Source organism: Epinephelus fuscoguttatus, linkage group LG22, assembly GCF_011397635.1.
Source record: "Epinephelus fuscoguttatus linkage group LG22, E.fuscoguttatus.final_Chr_v1".
Lineage (NCBI taxonomy): Eukaryota > Metazoa > Chordata > Actinopteri > Perciformes > Serranidae > Epinephelus > Epinephelus fuscoguttatus.
Window position 1 is genome coordinate 483312 of NC_064773.1, and position 13063 is coordinate 496374.

Consider the following 13063-nt stretch of genomic DNA (forward strand, 5'->3'; position numbering starts at 1 on the left):
AGCTTTGTGCATTTAGTCCTTCTCAGGCAAGCTCAGGGGTTTAGTGTTGCTGTAGCCCACAGGAAGTGAGGATTAGAATATATGACCTTCACATAATCCGCTCCAAATGAATCTATATTTTTAAAGTCATTACTAAAAGTGTGTGTCATATAAAAACTAAAGTGATGGTCAAAGTGCTTTGACATCATGTCACATTCACACGTTCACACGCTGGTGGCCCAGGCTGCCGTACACAGTGCCGCTCAGTGATGTGAGGTTTAAAATGTTACCCACAGATGCTTCCACATGTAGACGGGAGGAGTCGGGGATCAAACCACCGCTCTGCCTCTGAGACACCACAGAGTCACACAAATAAACAGAAGTCAAGGAGATACCAAAACATCTGATTTTATTGGACCTTTTTTTTTAAACATCCTGTCAGTACACACACACGCGTGCACACACACACACACACACACGCGTGCACACACGCACGCACGCACGCACACACACACACACGCGGTTCATCTTAATGTTAACGGTTCAAACAGGTTCATCAGGCTCCTGTAGTTGTAGTCCAACAGCCATGTGTGTAGTTTTTTTTACATCCCACCAGAGGGGAGGAGCTCGGCCACGTCCCTGTGACATTATTGATGATGTCACTAACTTCTGTTACTGTTCTCAGATTTTACACAGAAATTCAGTTTTTAAAAAACATATGGAGTCATAATCTGGACGAGTTCCACTCAAACTGAGAAACTTTCTCCTCCAAATTTTGTCACCAGAGATAAATGTTTAAATTTATTCTGCAAATTAAATTTTATTAAGTCAAGACGTCTGAATTCAGTGATTTATGTCCGAACCACAAAAATAAACTTCAGTCTGGATTCAGGTCAGAACAACTAAATGTTGTTTATAACAAGATTTAAATCTCAAAATCTTAAAAACAACAACAACAAAAAAATCCCAGATTTGATTTCTTTAAAAAAAAAAATAATAATAATAATAATTGAGAGGTCTCAACATTTTGTCAATCTTTTTAAAGTCTTAACTCTCAAAATCTTCACAAAAATAAATTCAAGATTCACAAAGAATAATAAAAGAATAATAAAAGAACTGATATACACAAATAAACAAATCTGACTTCTGATCACATGAAGTTGAGATTTTCAAAGTCTGAATTAAATTCTAGTGTGTGTGAGTTTTGAGGGGAAAAAGTCTGAATTCTGATCATTTAATCAAACTAATATTTCTGAGTGACGTCAGACGTGAAGATAAAGTCTGAACTTTATTTACTGACGACACATTTTTTCATCAGTTTCATTTTGTCGCTCTGACATTAAATCCAAACTTTTCAGGATTAATCTCATAACAGACCTTTTTTTTTTTTAAGAAATGTCGATCATCTGCTCGGCCGGCCTGTTTTCAGTTGGATTTAAATACACCAGCTGACCTGACAGGTTGACCTCTGACCTCTCCGTGTCCGTCTGCGTGGTCCGCCTCAGCTCAACGTTACATTTGATCTTTTGATCAAAAAAGCTTGAGTCACGTCCTCAGATTATCGTCACGACGTCCTCAGATTATCGTCACTACGTCCTCAGGTTATCGTCACTATGTCCTCAGATTATCGTCACTACGTCCTCAGGTTATCGTCACTACGTCCTCAGGTTATCGTCACTACGTCCTCAGATTATCGTCACTACGTCCTCAGGTTATCGTCACGACGTCCTCAGATTATCGCCACTACGTCCTCAGGTTATCGTCACTATGTCCTCAGATTATCGTCACTACGTCCTCAGGTTATCGTCACTACGTCCTCAGATTATTGTCACTACGTCCTCAGATTATTGTCACTACGTACTCAAGTTATCGCCACTACGTCCTCACGTTATCGTCACTACGTCCTTACGTTATCGTCACTACGTCCTCAGATTATCGTCACTACGTCCTTACGTTATCGTCACTACGTCCTCAGATTATCGTCACTACGTCCTCAGATTATTGTCACTACGTCCTACGTCCTCACGTTATCTCACCACGTCCTCACGTTATTGTCACTCGTCGCTCCTACGCACTATCGCTATCGTCACTACATCCTCACATTATCATCACTACGTCCTTACGTTGTCACTACGTCCTCAGATTATCATCACTACGTCCTTACCTTATCGTTGCTACGTCCTCACGTTATCGTCACTACGTTCTCACGTTATCGTCACTACGTCCTCAGATTGTCGTCACTACGTCCTCAAGTTATCGTCACTACGTTATCGTCATTACGTCCTCACGTTATCGTCACTACGTCCTCAGATTATTGTCACTACGTCCTCAGTAAACTGGAATGAGATGCATGGTGACGTCTGATCAGTGGTTATTTTTATTTTTACATTCCAGAATTAACGGAGAGTTTTTAAATGTTCTGTTTTATAAGGAGAAAAACATAAAATGGTGGAGTGTGTTTAAAACGTGTGAGTTATGAGATTAATCTCGGTGTGGAACATCAAGAATTCTGATGCTGAATAAATTCAGGATGTTGAAATAATCCCACAGAGTGAGATAAAGACGCCAGGCGGAGCGTTTCGTGGTGGCGTTGGATGTTTGGAGGCTGGTTTTAATCTGAGAACTGTGAGAAGTGTTTTTAGCGTCTTGTTTGTGAGCGGCCGGTTGACCTCTGACCTCTGACCTTTGTGGTGGTGTTGTTGTTGTTTGTGAGGATGACCTGGAGGTTAAAGTCTATTTGTGGCGGCTGCCTCTCCTCTTCATGGCGGCCGTACACTGAGGACAGAACCACTTCCCCTTGGGAGCCTCCGTCAGACCCACACAGCCGTAGTGGAACCACTCGATCGGACACTGAACAACAACACAAACATTAAGTTAATATAATATCTAATTATTAAATGATCAAACAGTTAATTGAAGATCAATATTGACGACAAACAAAGTCATTAACAATCTGATGACTAATGTTCAGACAGTTTGAGTCAAACGTGTAAATAATACTGAGTTTATGATCAAAGTTTTTAATGAAGCTGCTGAGCTGATACTCACGTCTGTGTTGTCACAGCCGACCATCTCTCCATAAGAAACCTGCAAATATCAAACAGCATCATCTCAATCAATACAGCTATTGATCTCTGTGACATCACACCCACGGGTACAGGTGGAAACAGTATTAAAATTTCTACGCTTGTATATCCTTAAATTTTTCCTTTTTCTCTCTTTGATTTTTAATAACACTAATAATGATACACTGGATTTATACAGCACTTTTCAGGATAGCTCCTGCTGAAAGGTGAATAACTAGATGAGGTTACCTGCCGACAGGTGAACAAATAAATGGTCGTACCTGGTTACAGATGCAGTATCGGGGCTCGTTGGGGTCGTAGGTCCAGTCCACCTGGCTGTTGGCCTCGGCCTCGGGCAGCGCTGAGGCCTGCTGGGAAAGCTCCTGAGCCAGCGCCGATGACGAAGAGCAGGATGACAGAGAGGAAGAGGAGGACGATGAAGAGGACTGGTGGTTGGAAGACTTGATGCTGCTTCTGGAAAAAAAAAAACAGAAATGAAATGACCATATTAATCAGCTGAAACAATAATCTGATTCTCATACATGTGTTGTACATGCTCCTGTGTGTGTTTTATTAAAGAATAATTAAACACAGGTGTCCCTGATAGACACAGGTGTTATATCTATGTGAACATACACAGTTAGTTTAAGACATGTTTGTTATAAATGTACACGTCAGTCACAGACCATGAAATCTGTATGTAGAAAATCGGTTTACTAAACTTTTTGGTCTCAAGTTATGTTCAGACCAGTTTCTGCTTATTAAACACAGGTGTGTGTGTGTGTGTGTGTGTGTGTGTGTGTGTGCAGGTGTGTGTCTTACTTGGACTTGCGTCCCCTGGAGTCGGAGGCGGTGGTGGGGGTGAGGGTCTGGGTGAGGGTGGAGGCCAGAGCAGAGGAGGAGTATCCAGTGTTGTCCCGGGACAAAGCGAACTCTCTGCCCAGCTGGAAGTCGTTGTTCTTGATGGCCTCGTAGCTCGCCTTCAGACTGGACGTCCTCCGGCCCTCCTTCATCTGGAAACATCAACACATTCAACAGACTGTAAATGTACAGTGCTGATCCACCGACGGTCCGAAACACAAAAGACTAGTTTACTTTGACGGACCATCATCTTAAATAAGTGTCATGACAATCTCTGTGGACGTCACAGGATTAACATCCAGGATATGAAAACTGTGGCCAGCTGCATGACACATCTCAAGAGTTCATCATCAGGATTTAAGGTTTTACTGTTCCATGACTTTTCCAGGTTTTCCACGACTGTAGGAACCCTGCTGACATACACACACAGTTTGGGGAACCCAGCGTAGAAGGAAAATGTTGGGAGTCTGCATTGTGCTCTGCTCTGGTGGAAACTTGATGAAGGTGTTCAGGAAATAACTGAGAGCATCTGAGACTTGATGCACCACCCCAGTACCAGACTGGAAAAATGATACAGAACGCTTCGCTGAGGTTCAGTATCTATTATGGTTCTCTAAACTTTCCTTTAAGTTTCTTTTTAAAGTTGCTAAGGACGACTGATGTTAAGATATTACGTAAGATACAAACACAACCTGAGGATGAAAGTGTTTAAGGGAACATCCTGAGGAAAGACCAGCCAGAGGGGGGTGTGTGTGTGTGTGTGTGTGTGTGTGTGTGTGTGTGTGTGTGTGTGTGTGTGTGTGTGTGTGTGTGTGTGTGTGTGTGTGTGTGTGTGTGTGTGTGTGTGTGTGTGTGGTTCCTGACCTGTGCGGTGGCCTGCACAGCCTGAGCAGCAGCCATGGTGATGGCCCCGGCTCCGGCCCCGGGCCCCGCAGGCAGAGAGCTCAGGTTGTATGAGGCCAGAGGCTGAGACGAGTTCACACTGTACACGTTGTTGGTGGACGAGGACGTGCTGTTGGTACGGCAACCTGCAGGGGACATAATCTACAGTTAGCACAGAGACAGAGGAGAGAGACAGACAGAGACAGGTGTGTACAGGTGTGTGTGGTCACCTGGCGTGTTCTCCTTGGAGGCATCCGACGTGAGCGTGGACAGCAGAGCTTCAGACTTGAACTTCTTTTCTGGAACGTGTTCTGTAGTGTGGTGAGTCGGAGCGCTGTACTTCCTCTCTGTAAGAGATAGATACCACACTCATTAATCAAACTGTCCAACACCTGACGTGTCTCACAGAGTGTCCTCTGTCCCTCCAGGACCTCACAGGATGTCTGTGGAGTTGTTACGCCTGGTTTCACTGAGAAATCTCAGAAACTGCAGCGTGTCTTGTGATGTTTGATAGACTCTTATTTGTTGCAGAGGACTGTCTCCCTCTCCTCCTGCTCTGTCTGCCTGGTTAGCTCGAGCTAAAACAGGACAACCTGATCCCATCTCTACTTGTGGTATTTGTTTGGGGCAGACGCCTCACAGCAGCTGTTGATCTCACACTGACACTGAATTAAATGAGATTTTACCTGTTTTAAAAAGTCACATTTGTGTTCATATTGTGAGGTCACAGGGCAGAACTCACTGGGATTAGCTGAATTCACGTTAATGGGTGTGATGGTAACATCCTGGAGGGACGGAGGTAAACACTGACCCAGATATACAGACAGAGATCACACTTACTCTCAGCGGTGGCATGAGAGTGGACGTGATGGTTGTTGACCGGCTGAGACGGACTGTCCATCTCTAAAGACCCTGGGGACAAGAAGACAGGAAGTTAAACTGACTACACCTTCTCTGAAATAAATAATCATGTCTGATGAATCTAAAGCTGCGAGTGACTCACGTCTCTCCAGGATCTCTGTGATGCCGGCGTTGTCGGCCTCCAGCTCCATCTTAAACTTGGCCAGCTCCTGGTCCAGTTTACGCAGGTGACGGTCCACCTGGACAAACAACAACATCAAATTACAAACCACTGAGCCGAGGACAACAAGACGTCTCTTGTCTCTTCACAGGATCAATCTGTTGATCAATAAGACGAGCAGGTCGGTCTGTGACAGAGTCACCCCATGTTCGGGTGTCACAAACACACAAAGCTGAGTTCATAACAACAGTCTGAACATTACTGAGTGATTTTAACTGTTCATGTGTCTCCTGGTGAAGAAGTGAATCAAGTCTCTGACTGCCACCTGCTGGATGTTACAGTCAACAACAGCCAAACACTGAACTCTGAAGACAAACAACTCTGCGCATGTTGTTTATTTGTTTACATCATCATCATCATCATCATCATCATCAGGTGGGTATTCCATCAGCGTAGCTAAGAATATCCAGACTAAGGTGTAACCTTGAAGTCTGACTAAACTCTAACTCCCAATCTAGCGCCAACCTGTTCCATCAAGTGAAATCAGCTGGCTCCAACTGACGCTAATTCAAGCCTCACCTGTTAAGCCTCAACTCATGCACGCGCCCAGGGAAAATAAAAAGCCCAAACTAGTCGAGTGCCGAACGTTGCAGAGTGTCAAAAAGCAAAGGAAAGGAGCGAACAGAGGCTTTTTCTGTGGCGGAGCAAACGCTCCTTATGGAAGTGTATGAGGACTATAAGGACATGATTAGGAACAAAGGCAATACTGCAGCAGTTAATAAAGCAAGGGAGGTGGCGTGACGGAATATTGCCCACAGGCTAAATGTGTAAGTGACAAAGAAAATGCAGCATGTCAGCATAATATCATGTTCTATAAATCCTGCATCAAAGGGACAAAATATATGTAGATGAGAACACCTGTTAAATCTGACAGTTCAAGTCTGCCTAATGAAATTCACCACGTGTAAATTAATATTAGTGACAGAATGTTTATCACATTTATCTACTGATTCCTATGTGAAGTTCAGATGATGCATTTAATCAGACTATTTTATGTCAGTCATCACATTTATCACATCACTGATTGTAGATTATGACATTTCTGAAATGATCAGTTTATAGGAAATAATCACATGACATTTATCTATTGATTGTAGATAATGACATTTAGCAAATCCATCAGTTCAGTGGAGATGAGGAAAACTATGAAGTGACTGCAGGTGAGAGTGAATCAATTATCTATTTCTCATCATGTGGGAGTCAACTGTGAGCTCTGTCCCTGATTATATCAAAATAAGGAAAACCCCCTTAAATGTATGGCATGTGCTATAGGATGAGGAACAGACAGACCTCAGTGGTGTGTGTCCCATTTGAATGTGGTTGCTTTGTGTCATGGTTAATTCATTAATATAAAAGATAACCATATGTTAATGTGAACAAATCAAGCCCTTTGCATTATGTATGGTGATGCTAGAAATAATCAAAATGAATAGAAAATACACCTTTTTACCTCTCTGCAAACAGTTGCCTTACTTTGCCTCTCAGCATCACCAACACTACACAGGAATGTACCGCTAGCAAAGAACCTCAGTGCAGTACAGACTGACTGCACAGTGGTCAGAGACTGGCTGCAGCCTGTGACCTTTATAATGTGTGGTTCCAGCAAACTGCATAGATACACTGTGCTCTGCCTGCTGACCCGGTACCTCTCCACAGACAGTCTGCCTGTATCAGTGGGCTGGTCCTGTCCTGGAGCTGGTGGTGGTTGGAAGGCCCTCTGGACAATGTGGGCCTCCTCATCAACAGGATCCTCGATGAAGGGGCATGCCATTATTTCCTAATTTACTCTCTCTGTGTCTCTCTGGGTGTGTCCCTCTCCTTCTCTGGCCGTTGTCAGTTGACCTTAATTGGCTGTGAATTTGCTAGCCAGTTGGAAACACATGTTCATGTACAATCTTTTTTTTAATGCCTCAGTTTCATTTTATTATAGTTTTGTTTTTATTAAATTGATTTTGGCTTTACTGTTGTGTTTTTTTTTAATTACCTTACTTTTTATTAAATTTTAGTTTTTTAATAGTTAATTTTATTTATTAAGTATGTTATATATTTTATGATCTACATATTATTGTATCATCACATGACAGTTGTGAGTGTGTAAAGCTCTGGCAGAACTGTCTTTTAGGTGTCTCTTCTTGTCTATTGAACATGTGTTGATCATAGATGGAGCTAATCCTCACCTTAATCCTGCTACAGACCATCATAAGTTACCATGGTTACTAGGCTGGGATTCAGGTTAACCACCTTGATGGAACGGAGTTGTGGCTCAGGTTGATGGAACGGAAACCAGAGTTTAGCTCGATGTATCAGGCTTAGCCAGAACCATGGTTTCCATGGTTACCGATGTGAGGCTAATCTTAGCCACTTCAATGGAACAGAACTCTGGCTCACATTAACCAGACTTGGCCATTTAAGCCTGGATTTGCCTTCAGCCTGCTTGATGGAATACCCCCCAGCAGTAACAACAACAATAGCGTCTCTGTGATGGATCAATAATAATCAACACATGATGACACACTGAATACGTGACGCACCGTGACACTGACGCAAATCAAACAGAGCTCAAACAACTGTCGACATGTTTCATCACCTGCTGAAAATTTAAAGTGATCAATCCGATCACTGATCAATCAGGATGGATCGCTGTCTCAATCAATATCACAATTTGATCTTCAGGAGTGTGATTACAAACAATCTGAACTTTTATTTAACGTATTTTATTATTTCACAGTCAGAGACGTGATAATACACTAAAACACAACAGGAACTGACTGTAAACACAGAGCTTGTTAGCATCTAGCTAGCTGCTTCAGCAACTTTTAACCAGTATGGACTTTAGCCTGCTAGCCGTTAGCTAGCTTAGCAGCTGAGTTGGTGGATGCTGAGAGGACAGCACAGCACTGTGGGACTCAGCCATGTTGTTCTGTTACTTGTGCTGGATCACTCACCTGATGTTTTCCACATGTTCACGTGTCATAATTTATATCTCACCTTAAAGCCAACACCAGCTGATACCAGTGACATGCAGATATTATCCTGCACCCTACCATCAGTATCTACTCTGACTGTACATCATTTATTACAACACATTATAATGCAGAAGGACAGTGAGGACACTTTAACTCTTCACTCACCAGATCATAAATCTGATTGGCCAGCTGGACTTTCTCATCTGCATCTTCCAGAGCTTTGTAATAATCCTGAAACACAGTGAGGACACATGAACCTTTTGTTTGCTGCAGAGGAGGAACGAGACATTCACATGATGATCTGTGACAGTGTGTTAGTTTAACATGACAACACTCACACAGATCATGAGCGTCACATGTGACATCACACACACACACACACACACACACACACACACACACACACACACACACACACAGAGCAGCGTGTCATCAGACGTGTTTCTGACCTTTTTAATGACCTCCATCTGCTCCTCTCTCCACTCAGGTTTGTTCTTCTTGGCGTTGACGAAGAACTCGATCACCTTCTGCTCCAGCTGGTCCGTGGCGTCTGAATGAGACGCAGTGTTTATGGTTACTGAGAGAACATTAACATCAGATCAGATCTATAACCTATAAAATACAGACAATGACTCAGTTTAGACAGAACGCAGCATCTGTAGCTTCAGCAGCCACTCAGACCTGTGTGATCCAGGGCTGCAACAAGAGTTCAATGGTGTGTTAACCACCTCAGAAAATATGACAGCATCACACAGCCTCTGAAGTCTCCTCAGGATTAATATAATAATAACACATGTAACTATAAAGCACCTTTCAAAGACAATAAAACTGTCTGTAAGTCTGTAACGTGATAAAAACAAACCTGTTAATATACCTTCACACACACACACACGCTCTGTGCACACACTTCAGCACACACGTACACAGACAGTTAACACTGGGACCTTAGAGAAATGCCAACCTATAAACATGTGTTTAAGTGGATACAGATGTAGAGGATGGTATCTGAACAGGAAGTGCGCTCCACAGTTTGTGCGCTCTGACAGAAAGTGCCTTACACCGTCTGGTTATTAAATCCGTCCTGCGAACAGAAGACGCGGCTGACGTGATGATGTCAGAGTACGTTTGGGTTCATTAAGACATCCATCCTAAACTCAGGAGCTGGTCCGAGTCGTGCTTTAAAGGTGAGGAACAACATTATTAGATTAATTCTAAAATGGAGAGGAAGCCGGTGCCGTGATGCTCAGACACGTGTGACATGCTCACTTTTATATCACGGTTTTAATGAGAATGATGAAATAAAAGATTTTTGCTTGCTGTTTCTGCGCTCTGAACTCCTTGAGCTGAAAAAACTTCAACTCAGAGCAGAAAAGCGCTCCATGTCATCTCTGTTTTTCTCCCCATTGTCCAACGGGATGATGTGAGAGGCGGGGCTTCTGTGGTGGTCATGGCAACAAGTTTACAGGTGGTAAACAATGGAGGAGAAACTGGTGGTAGTGGTTGCTGGATACCCAGAGCTATACAGCCTGATGATAGACAGCAGGTTGTCAAACTGCCCCTGAGTCATCCTAAAACCTGCCTGTAAACGTCCATGATGGAGGAGAAGCTCCTGGACCAACTGGTGGTACTCCCCATGATCCAGCCCAGGGGTCTGCAACCTTTGCCATTAAAGGAGCCATTTTTGACCAAGAATAATTTGAAAGAACCTGTGTGGAGCCGCAAAACATGTTTGAGCCTTATCATCAAGATAAATAGCCCATTAAGTCTAAATTAGCGTATACTTATGGTCTAAATAAGCATTTGTTAATATGTTTTAGCACAAGATGGACACTGTGCAGGGCACTATTTATGATAATTTGGTACTTGAATTTTGCAGAGCTGGCAGTGAGAGCAAACAAATCTGTCCACACACTACTACATTCTCTGTTTTATTCAATTTACTTTTTTGGATTTGGCATCCATAGCTAACCAGAGGTTCAGCAACATTTGGATTCATAGAATGAATTTCCATAGAATTCTTTTCTCAAAGGCTCAAGGAGCCACTGGACAGGGGCTAAAGAGCCACATGTGGCTCCGGAGCCACAGGCTGCCTACCCCTGATCCAGCCTCTTTTTTAGGGTCTCATGTACCCACACAGATCTCTGTTTATCTGCTGACAGCCTCTCACCCTCACCCAGAGCTACAGACAGCACCCTCTGCCTCAACATGGCAGCAGCTACACACTGAGTACTGCAGGATACAGAAACTGTAGACTGATCACACAGGAAGGTTAGGGTGAGGAGGTGATGGGGTGGTTGCCTGGCAACAATTAAGAAGCTTTACTAGTAGCATTATATTAACAAAAAAAGGCAGTGCCGTGTGCTTTGTGTTTTACAACCTGCACAACACGTCCTGTGTGATCAGGGCCCAAACATGAATATAAGGAGCTGCAATAATCAGGTATAGAATAAATAAAATCATTACTGTCCTTCTCTGTGTCACAGGAGGTCATCTGTTCATCTGTTCTCACAAGGTGTGCCTCCAGGTGTGCCGTGGGATTTTGTGCTAACCACACATTATTACTGAGATGCTCAACTGAGCCCATACACAGGTTATGACCTGCATGAGTTTCTCGTTTTAATTTGATTTGTAATCAGTGTGTTGTGCACACACATCTCCTCACAACAAGACAAACTCTTCCTAAAAATGTTTTTATTTACTTATATCAAGGATGTTAAATTACAAACATGTATGTGGTTGTAAGAGTGATAATAACACACGTTGTAGAGTCACAGAGATGAGCTCTTGGTTTGTGCTTTGGTTGAAAACCACTGATTTAGTTTACTTTACTGTTTATGTTGTTTTCTCCTGTTTGCTGCTGCGGCTTCTTGGTGAAACATTATATTATTGATTGGACATTAAAGCTCCACAGTTAAACACAAGATCATTAAGTGTTCCTGCAGTGAGAAACATTTATTTTACATCTTCATAAGAGATTATAGTTTAGATTATGTCCACTGTTTGTGTTGTTGTTTGCACTGACTGCTGTTTGTCCAAAACATGAAGGCTCCACAGTCAAACACATTAAGTGTTCCTGCAGTGAGAAATACTGACATCACACCTGAAGTCTACAGTTTATGTGCAGCTGCCACATCATGGAGGTGATTTAAATAAACCCAGGTGACGTCAGAGTGATGTGTGATGCAGCAGAGACAACAAACAGCTGTGTTCAGTAAATAAACTCTAACTTCAGTCTGTTAGCTGTTAGCATGCTATGCTAACTCTCATGCTAACCACAGAGTGATGGAGTCTGATGTTTCATGTGTGAATGAATCGTTACGGAGCTGCTCCCTCTGTGCGTGTGTGTGTGTGTGTTAGTAACGTGTATATCTGTGTGTTGGGTCCCGGTGTGATGCGCCGGTAACCGGCGGGCTGTACCTACTCTGAACCTGCAGGTCCATCTCTCTCATTTCCGTAAACCTGTCGCGGAGATCCATGGGAAGCTGCTCGATCACTGCCAGGAGGACAAACAGCAGTTAGCACGGCTAGGCTAACGGCCGGACACACACACACATTTCACGGTCAGAAACGGGCCCACGGAGCCGCTGCCGCTCCGGTACCGTCCCATACTCACTCTCCAAGTAATCCTCCAGGTACAACATGGCGGGAACTTTCGCGTTTTAACGTTTTATGTGACAATTTTCTTCTTTCAATATGGCGCCGCCAGCAGCCGTCTTTCTCCCTCAGAAAAAAATACACCGAGATATTGAGGTCAGAGATGATGACGCACACGGCTGCCGGGGCTCTGATTGGCTGGATCTTACGCGGGCGTTGATTTGCGTCCTCAGAACAGATGCCTTATGGGAGTTGTAGTTGGACTCATGCGCAGATCGTTTCTTTTGTGGAAAAATGATTTTATTTTAATTGTTTTTTTATGTTATTGTAAATTTCCACATTTTTAACATCAAACAAAAAATTAATTATTTTTTTATGAATATTATTTTACAAATATATTTGCAAATTGCTGTAGGACAAATATCATAAAATAAAACAATAAAGTAGTTATTGTTTTATTTCATTATATTCTATTTTAAATATGTGTGTATAGATGTTGTCTGTGTGTGTGTGTAGTGTAGACAGTGTGTGAGAGCTGCAGAGCTACAGGCTGCTGCTGCGAAAAGATCAGTGTTTGAAATAATTATTAGAGAATAAATATAAAATATTTACATATTCTAACAGATCTTTAAACC

At 42.8% G+C, this 13063-nt stretch overlaps 1 protein-coding gene across 2 annotated transcripts; it reads right to left on the minus strand.

Moving 5' to 3' along the window:
• Nucleotides 1-2066: 2066 nt before the first annotated feature.
• On the minus strand, nt 2067-12606 carry ing3 (inhibitor of growth family, member 3). 2 transcript variants are annotated; one of them, XM_049566625.1, is made up of 12 exons: nt 12448-12606; nt 12256-12327; nt 9284-9384; nt 9000-9065; nt 5791-5887; nt 5628-5699; nt 5018-5134; nt 4770-4933; nt 3867-4057; nt 3326-3518; nt 3028-3066; nt 2067-2829 (listed from the first exon to the last, which is right to left on the minus strand). In XM_049566625.1, the coding sequence occupies exons 1-12, from the start codon at nt 12473-12475 to the stop codon at nt 2713-2715; spliced, it is 1257 nt and encodes a 418-aa protein (XP_049422582.1). In that variant the 5' UTR covers nt 12476-12606; the 3' UTR covers nt 2067-2712. The 2 variants fall into 2 exon arrangements, with proteins under 2 accessions (XP_049422582.1, XP_049422583.1); XM_049566626.1 differs by having other exon boundaries at nt 2790-2829; nt 3867-3893; nt 4796-4933.
• Nucleotides 12607-13063: the final 457 nt, after the last annotated feature.